This window comes from Haliotis rubra, unplaced genomic scaffold (genome assembly GCF_003918875.1).
Source record: "Haliotis rubra isolate DU_JTF1 unplaced genomic scaffold, ASM391887v1 Scf150, whole genome shotgun sequence".
In the NCBI taxonomy this organism is placed as follows: domain Eukaryota; kingdom Metazoa; phylum Mollusca; class Gastropoda; order Lepetellida; family Haliotidae; genus Haliotis; species Haliotis rubra.
The window spans coordinates 1,112,002-1,130,914 of record NW_025765448.1 but is presented as its reverse complement, the minus strand read 5'-3'; the positions used below and the strand labels follow the sequence as shown (position 1 = coordinate 1,130,914).

The window sequence follows — 18,913 nt, the reverse complement described above, 5'->3', positions numbered from 1 at the left end:
TAAAGGTAAAACAGACAAAAAATTGACAATTGAAACGTGTTGCAAAAGAAGGCTGAACACTTCGCTGCACATATCTAAATACCTTGTGACTTAAGAAAATACTGTTCGTCTCATCCTATCAGAAAGAATATAGGTTGTAAATGACATAAAAAAGCAGCATTAACCCGCACCTGATCTCGTTGTCGACGATGTTGTAGATTGGACGGTAGTGGTTGATGAGACAGTCGATGTTCCGTCTGTTGGGGTAGTTCCTAGTTGTATTGGGCAAGCACAGTATATATTATTACACAGCGAAGTTTTCATGTTGTCATGAGATGCATGTCATTCGTTATTGAGTGAAGTCGATAAATATGTTTTTGCAATATGGCTGCCGTTGCGGTAATCTTGAAACCGAAAGTCTAACCTTCGGAACCAACTGGGTTGTCTTCATTGATGCAATAAGCTTTTCATTGGATTGAAGCTATTTACCCCTACGAAGCACAAAATTGGCAATTTCTAATATGCTCTGGTGTCGATGCTTCGAAAATGCTGTGCACTATGAAGAGGGCAAATGAGTCCAGGCTACAGCAGTTTCTGGTTGAACATTCAGAATATCTGGGATCTACCTTTCATCATATTTGATGAAGATAATTTAGGAACTGTGATCTCAATGAAGTACTTATACAATTTACCTTTGCCTTGTCTTGTACAGAAGCCGCAGAACTAAGGGGCTACACGATCGCTGCAAACGTTTGGAACCAATGGGCAGTTATCCTCTCTTGCTGTACTGGTGAAAATTGGCAGTGAAGCTGTTGGCGTAACTGTATAAAATACAGTAGATTATATTACTATGTTTTAGAATACACCCAATCGTACGCGTCTTTGTCAGATCATGAGATTTTTTTTATCTTTTCGAAGGAAACACATTTACAGTCAAATACATTTACAGACAAACACATTTACAGTCAACACATTCACAGTCAAACACATTTACTGTCAAACATATTCATACACAAACACATTTACTGTCAACACATTCACAGTCACACACATTTACAGTCAACACATTCACAGTCAAACACATTTACAGTCAAACACATTCACAGTCAAACACATTCACAGTCAAACACATTCACAGTCAAACACATTCACAGTCAAACACATTTACAGTCAACACATTCACAGTCAAACACATTCAGAGTCAAACAAATTTACAGTCAAACACATTCACAGTCAAACACATTTACAGTCAAACACATTTACAGTCAAACACATTCACAGTCAAACACATTACAGTCAGTGAGCTCGAGTGAGTGAGTGAGTTTATTTTACGCAATATTCCAGCAATATCACGGTGGGGAACACCAGTAATGGTTTTCCCTCACATATTGTACCCATGTGGGGAATTGAACCCATGTACCCCACCGTACCTTACCTTTTTGACAAAGTCCGCAATGCTCCGGACAAATGTCACCAGCGAGGTTGCTTGAACAAACATTTGGAAGAGTGTGACACTGGTCTTCTTTCACGAGATTCATACATGACGGTAGAGTTGATGTCGGTGTAGTAGTAGTAGTTGTTGTAGAAGTAGTAGTTTGTGTAGTTTTTGATGATGTTGCATCTGCAAAGAAGGGAAAGATCTAAAATGTGACCTACATTTGATCGGAGGCAGTCACGCGCAGTTCCGTCGAAGTTGAATGTAAATACTTCGAGTTATCAAAAGCATGACACAACCGGAAATGATGACTGAAAAGTAACGTGCAATGACCAGACGTTTCACTTTGGGGCATTCACTTTGTACGTGCTTCTTCTTAAAGGCATATTTACCTCCACCCGAGACACCCACACACCCCTAGCCATAAATCATGAACGGTCCCTTAGCTGTATGTATGTTTTTACATGCTTCGGACATTACAACTTTAAGGAAATCGCGTCATATTAGACCATCGTTCAGTGCTACCCTAAACTTATACAATACAACTCTCGGTACATGCAGCACCTGTGACCACAATCCAAGCCTACATGAAAGAGATTGACTACATTTAGATAAATCCGACATATGAAACACGTGTCACTTTAGCTACGACCATCAAAATACTACAAGACATATTTAGTGGATTTGGCATTGGTCACTAGGGGTGGGTATTGCAGAGAATTTTCATATTGCGATATATTGCAATGCGAAAGCAGGTATTGCGATATGTATTGCAATATATTGCATAAAGTATTTTTAAACAAAAAAACTACTTATAATCGAGTTAATGCTTGATTCATAGAGCAAAAACACAGCAAAATCACTATGCTTGATTAAGCTTTAATAACAACTTTTCATCATGATAAAATAGAAATGTGAATAATATTTGGCACAAATGAAACAAGGAAATATCCGAAGATTTCCGAGTGTTACGAAGTTTTCCGAATGCAAGTCAAAATACCGGTTTTCGATCAGCGTATCGCAATACGTATCGTTTTCATGTCTGGACCGGTAAATACCGGTAAACCGGTTATATTGCGCATTCCCATTGGTCACACATCTCCTCCATGTGAGACACTCAAAGAAAAGACATACATGCGTACAGGTTAAGCAATATTTCTGAAATGTAAAATGAAAGTACCGAATATTTATAACTGTCTCGACCATATCGCGACATTACTCACTGCATGACGTTGTGTCCCGTCTGTGTGACTCAATACTCGGTATGTCAATCACTTATGGTATTAAAACCGATTCTTAACAGATTGCTTCCATGCAAGTGACTGAGTGAGTATTGTTTTACGCCGCTGTTTACAAATTTCCATCAATACCACGACGGGTAACACCAGAAATCGGCGTCACACATTGTTCCCATGTGGGAATCGAACGCGGATCTTCAGCGTGACGAGCGGAGGCTTTTAACCATTAGGCTACCTCACCGCCCCTCGCGTAGCTGATATGTTGCTCAGTGCGGTGAGTGAGTGAGTTTAGTTTTACGCCGCGTTCAGAAATATTCCAGCGAAATGGCGGCGGTCTGTAAATAACCGAGTCTGGACCAGACAATCCAGTGATCAAAAGCATGAACATCGATCTGGGCAATTGGGAACCAATGACATGTGTCAACCAATTAAGTCAGCGAGCCTGACCACCCGAACCCGTTAGTCGCCTCTTACGACAAGCATGGGTTACTGAAGATCAATATTCTAACCCGGACCTTCACGGGTATGCTCAGTGCGGGGTCAAACAACAAGCGATAGTATGAACGTAACATTTTACCACAAAGATTGCAAAATTTCTTGCAGACTATTGGTGCAAATGTGTTGGAACACACATTGTCCGTTGTTGCACAGTCAGGAATTAGATCCACACAATCGGGAGTGCCTGATGTTGTCGGTGGAGGCAGCGTCGACACAGAAGGCACACCTGAAAAAGTGTTTATAAACGTGTAACTTTCAGATTAACCAGGTTTCTTACTGTATCCCCCAAAACAAACCAGACGACGTAATGTCGTTTTAATATGCAATGAGAAAGTGATATGGAAAACAACGCCTTTCATTTTCAAACAAAACGTCAATGACAGACAATGAAAATGCTCATTCTCGACATGATCATCTGTCGACATACATGCATGTTCCATAGACGAAGAAAAGATTAACGATGTAAAGAATATTTTACAGATAACAGTCGGGAAAAAATGATACAAATTTTCAGAAAGAGGACTTTCATTTAGCGGTAGCCCTTTGAGCATGCATAAATGCGTGGAAACAGGCGCTTTATAAATTGCAATTATTATTTATATTATCTATAAAAGCAGCATAAATCCGGACTAAAACAAGTAGGACACATTCACGCACGCACGCACGCATACATTTCGTTAAATGTGAGGGACATTATTTCAACTTCACGCATCCATAAATCAAAATTATTTTAGAACATGATGCTAGTTAGTTTTGCAGAGTATGAAATTACCACAGACCATTTATGTATGTAGTATTATAGTGTTCACCTGTAATATGTAGCGCTTGATTGACACACTCGACATCGTCGCAACAAAACCTGCATTTACCGTAGTAAAACACAGTTCTGTAGTCCGGACACCAGGTGTCCATGTCGTGCAAGCAGTGCTGGAAATGTTCAACTCAGTTGTCATCAACATGATACCAGGACTGATAGACTGGCATGTAGAGCCAATATAGTTATCGTATTGAAATATGTATCTTACAGCAAATAAATACAAATGCAAATTAAAGAAATTCGGAACAATTCTTACCAGCAACGCTGGCAATCTAGACTTGCCCAGTTACTAGTATTCTACATTTGACCTAATTCAAAATATGGCAACGGATACAAATATATTTAAATATGGTAACGGATACAAATACACTTAAATATGGTAACGGATGCAAATACATTTAAATATGGTAACGGATACAAATATATTTAAATATGGTAACGGATACAAATACATTTAAATATGGTAACGGATGCAAATATATTTAAATATGGTAACGGATATGGTAAATACATACATTTAAATATGGTAACGGGCAAATAACGGATGCAAATACATTTAAATATGGTAACGGATACAAATACACTTAAATATGGTAACGGATGCAAATACATTTAAATATGGTAACGGATGCAAATACATTTAAATATGGCTACGGATGCAAATACATTTAAATATGGTAACGGATGCAAATACATTTAAATATGGTAACGGATGCAAATACATTTAAATATGGTAACGGATACAAATACATTTAAATATGGTAACGGATGCAAATACATTTAAATATGGTAACGGATGCAAATACATTTAAATATGGTAACGGATGCAAATACATTTAAATATGGTAACGGATGCAAATACATTTAAATATGGCTACGGATGCAAATACATTTAAATATGGCTACGGATGCAAATACATTTAAATATGGCTACGGATGCAAATACATTTAAATATGGTAACGGATGCAAATACATTTAAATATGGCTACGGATGCAAATACATTTAAATATGGCTACGGATGCAAATACATTTAAATATGGCTACGGATGCAAATACATTTAAATATGGCTACGGATGCAAATACATTTAAATATGGCTACGGATGCAAATACATTTAAATATGGTAACGGATGCAAATACATTTAAATATGGTAACGGATACAAATACATTTAAATATGACTACGGATGCAAATACATTTAAATATGGTAATGGATACAAATACATTTAAATATGGCTACGGATGCAAATACATTTAAATATGGTAATGGATACAGTTAATACATTTAATAATGGCTACGTTTAAAAATAATTCAAAAGAATGGTAACGGTAGATTTTTTTCCGAATATGGTATCGGTGAAAAGGTAATTCAAAGAATGGAAACGGTTAAAAACAATTCCAAATTTGATAACGGGTAAAAACAAATAATCAAACTATGGTAATGGCTGAAACTATCAAAATATGGTAACGGTTAAAAATAATTCAAAATATGGTAACGGTTGAAATATAATTCAATATAATTATGGTAACGGATAGTTTAAATGGAATGTCCCGCTCTCAGGGTTTGCAAGGTGTATATGATGTTGGTCAAGGAATGTATATGTGTACAGTGGCAGGTGAAGCTCGTTGAAGTTAACGTTTGCTATGTTTCGGGTCTTGGTAATTTTTTTGAATGATCAAACAACTCACGTGTTTACAAACTGAGAACGCATGTGTTATCTGTACAGATAACCTAGTTCCAGGTCAAACGCGACCATCCTGTCACTGACCGACATGAAACTTATCTTCCAAGTTCTCTGAACATTAAGTATCCAAAACAACATGTTCGGGTCATCATTGACGGCATGGTATAGTTTGGTTCGGTTGGATTTTGTTTAACGCCGTACTCAGCAATATTCCAGCTACATGGCGGAGGTCTGTTAATAATCCATTCTGGACCAGACCACCCAGTGATCAACAGCATGAGCATCATTCTACGCAAAGGGGATACGATGAATGTGTCAACCCAGTCAGCGAGCCCCACCACCCGATCCAGTTAGTCGCCTCTTACGACCAGCATGGGTTGCTGAAGATCAGTTCTAACCCGGATCTTCACGACATGTTACAACGATGAACGTATACAGACATTATAGGGATGGTATTTCAAAAGCTGTTAAAGTTTTCGACCACTTAAAATAACAGCATCATTCAAACACCGTTGCCTCGAAGTAACCGCTTTGTACCTCTGTTTGATCTCTTGATCATGGTTGGGTCGAAGCATTTACGTATCTACACAACGATGTTTGAATGTCCTTTAGTAATTTCGAAATGATCTTACATTATATTCCCGGCGATGTTTGCATTTTCCGTCCACGATATCATCGAGTCCAACATCTATTTGACAAAACTAGAAAAGAGAAAGAGATAACCATATAAATAATTCTGATTATCATCATGTTACGGGTTTTCGGGCGCATAAGAAAAGTTATGACACATGCCATTATTGGAGAATTTACTATGTATTTGGAGACGGTGGGGTAGTCTAGTGGTTCAAGCCATCAATGAGTCCCTCTGAGAATCAAGCGTTTCATGTAATCCTCAGACATTTAATATTTTGTATGAGTATGGTTTTACGCCGCTTTTAGCAATGTTCCAGCAACACAGTGGCAGGGGACACCGATGCTGGGCTTCAAACACTCTATACATGCAGAGATGTGAACACTGGCAATGAGGCAACGATTCATCTACTGTGTTACCCAAGCCACAATAGGCTCTCAGGACTGGTTTTGCTGAATGGAGGATGCACAATCACGTCTCTTTCCATTAAATTATAAATATTTTTGTTTGTTAAATCAGTTACCCTGCCTCCACCCGTTTGAGAACTGTTTTTCAGTGAGCCGTGAATGAGTAAAATTTATACTTCCCGCTCTCTTGTTTTAACAGTGTCCTTTCTCGCTATTTGTAATCTCTGGAGACAGAACCGGCTCGATTGTACTTTAAGAGTGCTCAATTCGCTGGAATATTGGTCTACATAAAGAAGATTGAAGTCAACCGTCGTGCCATAAAGGCTTTTGGAAAGTGTTTTGATCCTCTCATCTTTTTTAAACTGACGAGGTGGTCACACAGGTCTTCCATATTTCTAGTTCAGGTGGGTAAACCAGTAGGACCTGGCTATCTGATGTTAATTGAACACCAGGATCTTCTGTACACGTAAAGCTTAATTTGAAACTTTTTGGAAGTTGTCTTCAGTAAGGTCTCCATCGTTTCGGGATTCACCCCACAGTTCGAGGTCAATATGTCTACCTGATGTACTGTTCCAAGTGGCATTACGCCCAAAGTAACCAATTACAAACATGTGGAGGACTCGTGACCAGTTATTTTTCGGCAGCAGTGTATAAACAGTACACAGAATATGTGCACTTTATGCACTTAGGGGCGGTGGGGTAGCCTAGTGGTTAAAGCGTTCGCTCGTCACGTCGAAGACCCGGGTTCGATTCCCCACATAGGTACACTGTGTGAAGCCCATTTCTGGTGTCCCCCGCCGTGATACTGCTGGAATATTGCTAAAACAGCATAAAACCATACTCACTCAATTAATGAGTACCGCGGAGGATCAACCGTTTCCTCGGACATTTAATATTTTCATAATCAACAGCCTTGTAACATATATATTCCATGCACTTTTATGTATGACATATGATAAATTAGAATATTGTGCCTATAAATTCATTCATCATATCATATCTCAAATTGATGTCAATCACTTGATTACTCTATCCAGAATCGATTATTTACTGACCGCAATGCTATAGCTGGAGATATAGTATGACCAGAAATTATTGAGAATTTTAGGAATATGTTTAATCTGATTTCTAGTATAAACAACCTTGACCAGCTATCAAGTGCTTGGTTTCATTCAACAGAGACAACTCCGTTAATCCTTTTTTCATTAGTTTGTGAAGAGTTATCCCCCTTTGTTTACTTGGTAGCAGAAGACATTTTCAGTGATCCTCAGTATGGATGATTTAGAGAAGAGAAAGTTGATTTTAGAGTATTATAACAAGGACATCAGATCAGATCAGCTAAAGTGATTTCAAGTAGAACAGGCATCCCTTTGTCCACTGTTTATCGTGTTTTGGGGGGCGGTGGGGTAGTCTGGTGGTTAAAGCGTTGGCTCGTCACGCCGAAGACCCGGGTTCGAATCCCCACATGGGTACAATGAGTGAAGCTAAAAGCTAAAAGCGGCGTAAAACCAAACTCAGTCAGTCAGTCAGTCAGTCAGTCGTGTTTTGAAAAATATTGCAAATGGATATGGCATTGAGCACCAGAGAGGCGCAGGTAGGCCCAGAAAATTGACTGTCGATGACAGGGGACGGCTTGGTATTCTGGTTTCTAAAAACAAACGAAGGAGTTTAGAAAACTTAAGGCTGGATGTGACTGATAGAGGAACTGTGGCTGTCTGTAAGGAGACAATTAGAACTGAGCTGCATGCAATGGGTTGGCAGAAAAGTCGAGGAATTCCATCACCGATCATGAAACCTGAACAAAAGGAGCGAAGGTTGAATTGGTGCTTACAGCATAGAAATTTTAACTGGGACAATGTGATTTTCTCAGATGAAAGTTCTGTGTGGCTGTTTCCTAATACACTGAAATTCTGGACCAAACAAACTGAAAAACCTTATCAGCGCCCAAAGTACAGTCCGAAATTTATCGGGTGGGGTGGCATATCTATGTTAGGGGCAACGCCCCTCTGTGTATTTGAAGGGAATATGAACAATGAGCGGTACACAGATATTCTCGAGGGACATTTACTTCCATCTGCTCACGTGTTCCTTGAAATTTTTGGATTTTCCAGCAGGACAACGACTCAAAACATCGTTCAAAGCATTCACAGGCCTGGTTTCGGACCCAAAATATGACATTATTAGATTGGCCAAGGTATAGCCCTGACCTAAATCCAATAGAAAATGTTTGGGGACTTATGAAAGAAAGTGTCAATAAGTAAAATCTGACAAATATTGCTGAAATGAAAGAAGAGGTGGTCCGATATTGGGACAGCATGGACGACGACTTTCTAACTTCTTTGATCAGTAGTATGCCCCGCTGCATTGAAGCCTGCATTGCTGCCCATGGTAACTTGACAAAATACTAACTGTTCACCTGTCTTTGAATCTGGAGTTATGTTCTGCTAATATTCACATTTAATACGTGAGTAATGAGTGATTTTTTTTTAAAATTACAATCTTTAAATTCTCAATAATTTCTGGTTGTACTGTAAACTAGCTGAAGGGTAAAACAACGTCAAACGAACAAATATACAAGTATACACATAAAACCTAGCTTGGCCCAATTTCCAAAGTGAGTTAAACAACGAACAAACAAGCTTGTCTACTGCAGAAATGTAATCCATTTCTCCAAATACAATATGGATGACTTGAGTATGGCGTGGTTAATAGGGGTGCGTATGTCAAAATGAATTAGTTACACATCCACAGAACCGAACAAATAACTAAATGCCTACCAATTGCCACTTGTAAACACAATATTAGAACAGCCTTCTTCATGGTGTGGGCTGTATAAAGACATGCCACATCTTATCAGTAGATAAGAATGTCTTCAGACCTGCGCTGTTTTTATTACGAGTATGCACTGCAGCCATGGTCTGGGCAGTAGGCGATTGAGCTGTGTTATGTGGAAGTTCATGTAATATAGCCATGTTGGAGGATTGGTCCTGACAGAGGAATGAAGCGCTCGTAAAATGCCAAGTGACATGGTTTCGGGATATATTTATCAACCAGATTCGACAACTTTATAGGATCCGCTTATACTTTTGTAGTTAGGTATAGTATGCTGTTCCTCGCCATTTTCAAGATTTGTACGATATTTTTAAATTGATAAAACTGAATAGGTATTTCCTTTATTAAGGTTACAACGCAGAGAGGCATAATACATCTTAGTATTTGCTTTTATAGATAATTAAAAACGTAAAATGCAAACCGTGCCTCACTCGCTACCTGTAACAAAGAAAGGGCTTTTTAGATTTGGTTGTGATAACATCACTTTCTGTGAAGAATTAGACACCGAGCACTGCTTACTTAGAGGTAATAAAACAATGTTTGACGTTTGTTGGACTTACCACAGGTGATTTGCAATATTTCTGGTTGTACTTACCAGAAGTATAAAACGATGCTTAGTTGTTACACTTACCTGGTCCTGTGATTGAACTTACCTGAGGTAAAGAATAATGTTTGGTCAGTACAAAAGGTGATAAAGAATGTCTAGTGACTGTATTTATCAGATCTGATGAATGATGTTTGGTCATTAAACTTGCCAAAGGTGGACAATTCATGGTGACCGTTTAATTCTGGTAGGTAGACATTTTGCTTAACTTCAGAGGCTGTTACATTGATCGGGTAGTGAGACCTGTTTGACTGCGTGCCATGATACCTCACATTATCATATTTGGTCTAGTCCAAACTTGATTATGTACAGGCCCTAGTGAACTAGTTGCCACTTACTTATTGATGGATTGATTGTTGTTTAACGCGCACCCCGCAATATTCCAGCTATATAGCGAGCGGTCTGTAAATAATCGACCAGACAATCCAGTGATCAACAGCATGAGCACCGATCTACGCAAGTGGGATACGATGACATGTGTCAACCAGGTTAGTATTGATTGTATTTGCTTCCCAAACCGGAAACTTTACGAACACTTTGTGGATCGGGACTCTGGTACTGCCAACCATATGTCCCCACACGTGGCCCTGTTCAAGTGTTAGCTTTACTTGTACACAACATCCCGTGACGACGAGTTCAGATGATAATTCCGCTGGCGGACAATAATTCTATCATGCAACCTAATTTTGGGTAAGGAATGTGTGTAAAGCGTGTGCTGGAGCGTTAGTATCCCGGGTTGGATTTGGTGCTTACTAATACTGTCTGTGTGTTTTTCGGTCATTCCTTTCTCCTGCCCAACTAATTTTCAATCCGACGTGAAAGAATGTAAGGTTTTTCTATCGCAATTTCACCCACCTATGTGGAAAACCGTGTCAAGAACAAAATAAGTACTCTAAACATAAAACAGGCACTCTTCTTCACTTAGATAAGAAAAAGGTATTATTTGGTTACCTTGAGAAACGAAATGATGTGCTCAATCGCATCATTATTATCACAAAATACAATATTTTCAAATCAAGACTAGCAAACAGACATCCAAATATTTCACACATTAAAAAAGAGGTCGAGATTTCATACACTTTAGATAATTACAACTCGAAGATAAACTGTAGCGTACCATCATTTCTACATGTTGGTCTTCATGCCATGTGCTTTTTAGCTGAAGATGTTATCCATTCAGTTTATGTCAGACTCTCTGTATTCACTTCATACTCTCACACTGTCTGGTTTGATTAATATCAAAATTCCAGGAAATGTCTGGAATTAGTGGTCTTTTCTTGACACATTGACTTTGTACGAAAAAAACGAAAAAAAAAGTACTCTCACCCTACCACACTCAGAACCGGTTCAGCTTGATCTTTCATCATCTGTATTTGTTGAAACATTGCTTCCAAAGTGAAAGACTCGATTTGCATCCTACATTTTAAAACGTCATAAGCGGTCTTAATTTTCAATTTCTGCAAGTAAGTTACACTCTAAGTTCAAAAATATGTTCATAATGTTTAAGCTTTAATTCATTTTTTCGCCCTCCCACTCTCTGGCTGGTTCAGGTTGGACACAGGAAATACGTAAATTGATTTAAAATAGTGATGCATGATGTTGATGATGGATGACCTATGTTATGCTCACTAAAAGAGTCCACTTCATGCATCGGATGGTCAGGCTCGTTGACTTGGCTGCGTGTGGTCGTACCCAGCTGCTGTATCTGGGTCTGATTCTGACAGCGGCCTTCACAAACAAACAAACAGTTTCTGACACCTTTATTTCCTTGTTACACCAGCCCGGATAATCATTTCTTTGGCTTATACAGATGTTGTTTGGCAGGAACTTTACCGCCGTTGCAGTTGTCAGTTGTACAGCAGTATCGGCATGTCACGGATGACAGTAAAGAGGTGGGGTCCATGTCTACACACTCGCTAATGTCTGATGTCTGCTGATACCACAACTTCTCACACTGCTGTTTATTGACGCACCTGCAGAAGATTTGGTAATGAAATACAATCTGTTACTGACTATCGCTTATTTTGGGCAGAAAAACGTATTGCTTGTATTGGAATGTCCCAAATACCACACCCGTGAAGACTGGATTAGAATTAGTCTTCAGTAAGCCATGATTGTCGTAAGAGGTGTGGTCAGACTCGCTGACTTGCTTGTCACTGGATTGTCTGATCTAGACACGATTATTCACAGGCCGCCGCCATATAACTAAAGTCCAAAGGGTTTTGGCCATGATAGTGGAGAACACATTTTGCTGGTCAGCACACCTTGTATCTTATCAAATATTCTGTGAATATTTCGTTGTTCTAGAAAGGGTAAGGACAATCGTCTTTCATTATTTTACAGGCCAGACCGCGTTGATTCTTATGATGGTCTTACGAGGAGACAAAATTGATGTGAAAGTCAGATCCTGTGACTGGGTTGAAAGCGTGTCATTCTACCGAAAGGTGTGGATCTTTGATCATGATACTTGTGTATTTACATGTCTACCCGTGAAGATCCGGGTTAGGTGAATCTTCAATAACCCATGCTTGCCGTAAGAGGCGACTAGCGAGATCGGGTGGCAAGGCTCGCTGACTTGGTTGACACATGCCATTGTATCCCGATTGCGTAGATCGATGTTCATGCTGATGATAACTGGATTGTCTGGTCCAAACTCGATTATTTTCTTTTTGTCAAAGAGAACTCCTTCACTGAAAGCATGTGTATTTTCCTTTCCTTTCACACAGAGCATAACATCAGGGTTGACATACCAAACACAGAATGAAATAGCCATGTGGGTAAAGTGTTGTCTCGTCACGATGCAGACCTGGTTTGGATTCCCCCTGATGGGGTCCAATGTTTGAAGGCAAATCAACATTTATCATGGCGTCCAAAGGATGGAATGATTCTAGAAAAGGACACTAAACTCTTTACCTAAGAAAACTAAACGGTGACAGAAATATTTCAGGTATGTCGGAGCTACCAGGCCATTAGGCTACACCACCAAATAACTAGCAAGGCCAATACCACAAAAAGCCTAATGTTCCCACATTGTTAGCATAATATTTAATATGGATTTACTTAATATTATTTCATTTTCATTTTTTAACTATTATGACTATTATTTCAGTTTTCTGATTTTTTCACTGTAATTCGATTATTGCTTCGCAAATTCGATTATTTCCTCTCTATTTAAATTCTGAAAATCGAAATCTCCACTTTTTATTGCTGCTTCGATTATTTTCTCATTATATATAGAACGCATGTTTCTCGTTATTATTAGCAACTTAAATAAAATTTCGATTATTTTGTCATTACTTTGTTATGTCCGCCATACTGCTGGAATATTGCCGAGTGCGGCGTAAAACTTAACTCTCTCAATCACTTTTTTATGTTTTCAAGTTAGTTCACGGTTATACTTAATCCTCGAAATAATGGACTTACCTCTTTATATATTTGGTTGTACCATCAACATGTTGTTCGAGGTCAATCATACAGAAACGTGCCCCCGCCGGACAGGAAGATGCATGAGGCATATATATTTCAGGGAGAGAGCAGGGGCGGCCGGTGTCAACGCTACCACACTGATAGCACGTACGGTCGACTGCCGGAGGAGCTTTGGTCGTTGTAACCGTGGTGCTGGTAGGTGTGGACGTAGTAGTTGAAGTCGTGGCAGTTGTTGTAGTGGAACTAACTGCTGTTTTAGCCGTAGAAATTGGTGTAATCGTTGCAGCAAGTGTCGTCCCCATTGTTTTATTGTCTACAACAGAAAATACCATGAACGACAACTTACCTATGGCGACAGGTGTAGCCTTGTATATATCGATACATTTACATACACGTGGATTATACATGCACATGTTGATATCAAATGCTTGCATAGGAAAGTTTTAGTTAAAAAGGGAATAGTAAGTCCGTGCGGCATAGTTTAATGTAGAATCACTGGTTGCTGTGTGTTTTTGTGATTAACGGGGAATGGTCGTGAGCTATATTTATACTGGAGTGAGTGAGTTTAGTTTGACGCCGCTTTTAGCAACATTCCAGCAATATCACGGACGCCAGAAATGGACTTCACACATTGTACTCATGTGGGAATCGAACCCTTCAGAGTGACGAGCGAACGCTTTAACAAGTTGGCTACCCCACCGCCCCTCATAATGGATCCCAGTTGTGTAAAATATTTCGATTCGCTAGTGTTACGGGTTCATCGTCATCGTCATACTGCTAGCCAAGCGTAAAGGTGTCTGTGTGCGTGTGTAGGGGGCTATGACGCTGTTAAATATGGTGAACAGGGAGGATGTTCAATGACTTCGTAGCATGAGTCATGTGTTGACGCCATTGCCACAATAGTCTTGTCCTAGTTGAACGAGATTAGAACTGATCCGGGTTAGAACTGATCTTCAGCAACCCATGCTTGTCGTAAGAGGCGACTACCGGGATCAGGTGGTCAGGCTCGCTGACTTGGTTGACACATGTTATCGGTTCCCAATTGTATAGGACGATGCTTGTGCTATTAATCACTGGATTGTCCTAAAGCTATCGATCTTAGTTCAGATATCAGTACAAAGGAATCACTATTGCAGTATCCTTTTGTTTGGTTGGTTCTTGTGCAACGCGCACAATTTTACTAACCCGTGAAGGTCCGGTTAGAATTGGTCTTCAGTAACCCATGCTAACGGGATCGGGTGGTCAGGCTCGCTGCCTTGAGGCATGCCATTGATGCTCATGCGGACTCGATTATTTACAGACCGTCGCCATATCGCTGGAATATTGCTGAGTGCGACGTAAAACTAAACTCACTCACTCACTCCATGTTTACTGACTTCATTAACGGGGGAGGGGGGGGGATAAGTTCAACAAGTATGACCCTCAGACCCGTGAGTTGACCCATTTGAGACACATGGATTGCAGGTTATGAAGACGAATTCTCACCGGGTTTTTTCACATGTATTTATCTGAAAAAACTGTTGACCCACCTGAGACACAAGTACGACATGTTTTCTCACAAAGCTGCAGACCAAACGTTCTTTGGCATATGTCCGCAATACTGCTACAAACTGGACTGTGGTCAGAGCAAGTACTTGAACCCAAGGTCACTGAAATCCAATTAATAGGTAAAAATGGCTCAATGTATTAACAGTTGGACGTTATGTATCAGGTTATCCAAAACCTTCTGTTACAGAGAGTGTGAAACAGTTTATCTCGTTTTCATACGCTTTCAGTTAAATCATTTGTTTCTTTTGCTTAATGATGCTAACTAATAGAACGTGTTTGGGGACTGAGCAGAGTCGTTTCAAAGGAGTACGTGGAAATAATTCAATGGACATGTAATGAATCCCGTTAATTCAGTATTGAATCTTAAGTATTAAGTCTTGCCCTATCAGATAGTACAGGCATGGTAAATTCTCTCAATCAGCAGCATTAACACGTACCTGGATTCGTTGTCGATGGAGTCGTAGACGCAACGGTAGTGGCTGATGAGTACTTGCTGGTTCCATCAGTTGGGGTAGTTCCTAGATGTATTGGACAACACAGTGAATGCTATCAGTATCACAGAGAGGTCACGACGTTGTCATTAGTTGCATGTGTGAAAATCATATTTGATTCGTACTCAGTTAGCTGTTGAAGTCACAATATATTATATCTCTGTGACTGAAGTCTGTACATTATCGAGACTCGATCAGTCAGTCCAGTGATTGGCATCATGACTATCGATGTACGCATCCACTAAGTCACCTGATACCGTCAGTCACCTCTTATGACAAGCACAGGTTGCTGAAGACCAGTTCAAACCCGGAGCGTCACAGATGATCTACACCAAAAACATGACAGTCAATATGGTGTTTCAACCACTCTGGTCACTCTCTAACATCAATGTTATTTTGTTACTGTATTAAACATCTTAAACATACTTGTAACTATATGTCGAATAAACAATATGTCGAATCACCTACGTTATTCATACAATCCTTAACGACAAGACTAAAAGATATGTATATTCAAACATGGTGTGAAAGGATACCCTTATCAAATAGATGCATGTACATTGTTTTAAAATGCCATGGTCCTTGAGTCATATCTATCCTGTGTTAATGCTGAAAAGTTTAGAATAGCACTGGCACGATTCAGATGTTCTTCTCATGATTTGTTGATTGAAAGAGGCAGATATATGAATGTAAAAAGAGAACATAGATTATGTACACTTTGTAATTTAAACGAAATGGAAGATATATGTCCCTTTTATGACCGGTTGCGAACCAAATATATTAAACGATATTACTATGTCCATCCAAATGTGATAAAATTCTCCTCACTGTTAAGTAGTAAAAATCCATGTTCATTTACTATGCTATGATTACCCAATCGAAATTCATCTCAAATGTAACATAACTTTATGCACTATAGGCCTGTGGCCTTTTCAGTGCAAATAAAGATTATTATTATTATTATACTTGTAATTGAAAATGACAAGGGTAAACTCAGTAGTCATACACAGATGTAACTGCTTGTTGGTACTGGAGCATTAGGTTCTGGTAGGTATGTGTTTGGGATAGAGACACAATGGTAAGACTCTATATATACCTTCGCATGGTCTGATCCAGTAGTCTCGATGAAATGCATATTGATAGATCAGTGAGCATAGAAAGAGAAGAGTTGAGAATGGGGGTTTATGGGGTTGTCCAAGATATTCTGAAATTTGCACTTCGGCAAAGCAAAGTGACCAACAGAAGTGAGATATTATCATGTCATGCTAGGGTTACACTATGTTCCCGGCGGCCACGGCAGCCCCGTTTCGCCGCAACGTCATGAAACGGGGACAAAACGGGATGGACGACAACGTAGGGGCACTGAATGAGCAAACGTGACTGTCCGTGATTGCACTGGATGCCGTGCCAGATTTTTAAACTGTTAAAAAATGTGCAACTACAGTCACGGTCCTTTCAAGTTTTGTCGCATTCGGCCACGTTTGTTTGGCGATTTGTCACGGTTGTTTCACCCTTGCGGCCCGATTTGTCCCGGTTCACATGACAAGCTGGGTTGTATGGTACAGATACGTCCCATTTCATCATGACGCATCAAGGCGCATTAAAGGGCCTTCGAGATACGGCACGGTGCGTTTTTGGCATTCCCCTCTGCAGCTGATACTGGCCTTCTTGCTGACGCAAGAACTCGATGTATGTCCCCAGCAAACATACAAACACAAAATCTTCGTCATCTTGGGAGTTCATGCTGCTCTTGTCTCGCCAGATGCAATGACTGCTATTGCTTTGGAGGCACAAACGTTTCATCTGTAGAAAGTCGCAAAATTAAACGCGCAAAATTAAACGTGTCAAACTCTTGATCAAAACGTGAGATAGGTCAGGGAACCCATCAGAACGCGACAGGCCGGGAGGAAACGTAATGGGGTCGGTAGTGGACTGCGGGCCGAGCCGTAGTGCGCGTTCGAGCTTCCGGGACTCAGCAGCCCGTTTATCCCAACGGCCCGTGAGGGATACCGTGATAGTCCGTGAGAGAACTCAGCAGGACCCACCGAACAAAACTTGACTTTGGAGGAAAAAATGGCCAAAAACGCACAGCTGCTGTGGACGCCGGGAACATAGTGTAACTCTAGCATAAGCAGTGGGTAGCTCCCATCTGTTGATTAGTGGTGTTCCTGCGTTAGCATCTTAAGGGGTTTTTTTCTCTCCATAGTTGTGCAGCAACAAGAAGAAAAAAAATTCTCACTCCTTGGAATACATTGAAGTATGTCATATAGCTAAGTCACTCCTCCAGAACCGCTCTCTACCTTATAAGTGGTAGAATGGAAAATGCTTAATAATGTCCACGTACATATGTTGCAACATGTGATTCATAAACATATCCTAATGAGGAGTTAAAGTGGCATTTAAAAGCTGGTATCGTAAAGAGAAATAAATTGCATGGATTGACAACTTCTTTAATTGCAATAGATGCGACGTTATGGAGTAGACACTAACACCAAAACATTGCATCTATTACAATTAAAGAAGTTGACAATCCATAAAATGTGTAGCATCACTTGCTATCACTACATCATCTATCATAAAAAATCGTTCCTGTTCATTATACCAGCTTCTAAATGCCCCTCAAAGAAAATATCCTAATTAGGTTTCTTGCGATAATCGGAAGTACCGTTTTGTTGCATTCGAACACCCACGCATAAATTGTATCAGTCACAAAGCGTACAATTGATAGTCGTTTCTCTGTATCCCCCTTATACGCCTGCTCTTACACAACTTACCTTTGCCTTGTCTTGTACACAAGCCGCAGAACTCAGGGCAAAAGTATGGCGCTACTTTTTCGCTGCAAACGTTTGGAGCCAATGGGCAGTTATCCTCTCTTGTTGTACTTTTGCAAATTGGCAGTGTTGGTGTAACTGTATAATATACAGAAGATTATATCACTACGTTGAAGAATACAGCCAGTAGTATCACATTTGTGTCAAAAAATGATATTTCTGATCACTTTGAAGAATATTTGCATAGAAGTACCTTCAAAATCACAACCATTTCGCTTGTTTGTTTGTTGTTGAACACTCTGCAGTAGTCGAGCTACATGAGTTGAGTTGAGTTGGGTTTTACGTCACATTATTCTAGCCATATAAGTTTGCATTCATAAACATTTCCAAATGTGTTTTTGTTTTTTTACAACCCCACCCCCCATCCCACCAAAAACAACCCCCCAAAAACCAAAAAACAACCCTTATAGATTCATTACATTAATATTTACAAACAGAAAGTCATAGTACCGATTCAACATGCAATCCGTCATTCACATTAAAAAGTTA

The 18,913-nt window shown here is 39.7% G+C and overlaps 1 protein-coding gene across 1 annotated transcript in view; it reads right to left on the bottom strand.

Moving 5' to 3' along the window:
• Positions 1 to 18,913, bottom strand: part of LOC124270235 (mucin-2-like) — a 42,526-nt gene that overhangs the window by 1,958 nt on the left and 21,655 nt on the right. The window contains exons 15-20 of the mRNA XM_046705273.1: positions 18,368 to 18,502; positions 15,540 to 15,620; positions 13,706 to 13,867; positions 3,230 to 3,376; positions 1,410 to 1,464; positions 171 to 251 (exon numbers count right to left, since the gene is read on the bottom strand). Of these exons, the coding sequence (XP_046561229.1) occupies positions 171 to 251; positions 1,410 to 1,464; positions 3,230 to 3,376; positions 13,706 to 13,867; positions 15,540 to 15,620; positions 18,368 to 18,502 (661 nt within the window). The remainder of the gene's footprint in view (positions 1 to 170; positions 252 to 1,409; positions 1,465 to 3,229; positions 3,377 to 13,705; positions 13,868 to 15,539; positions 15,621 to 18,367; positions 18,503 to 18,913) is intronic.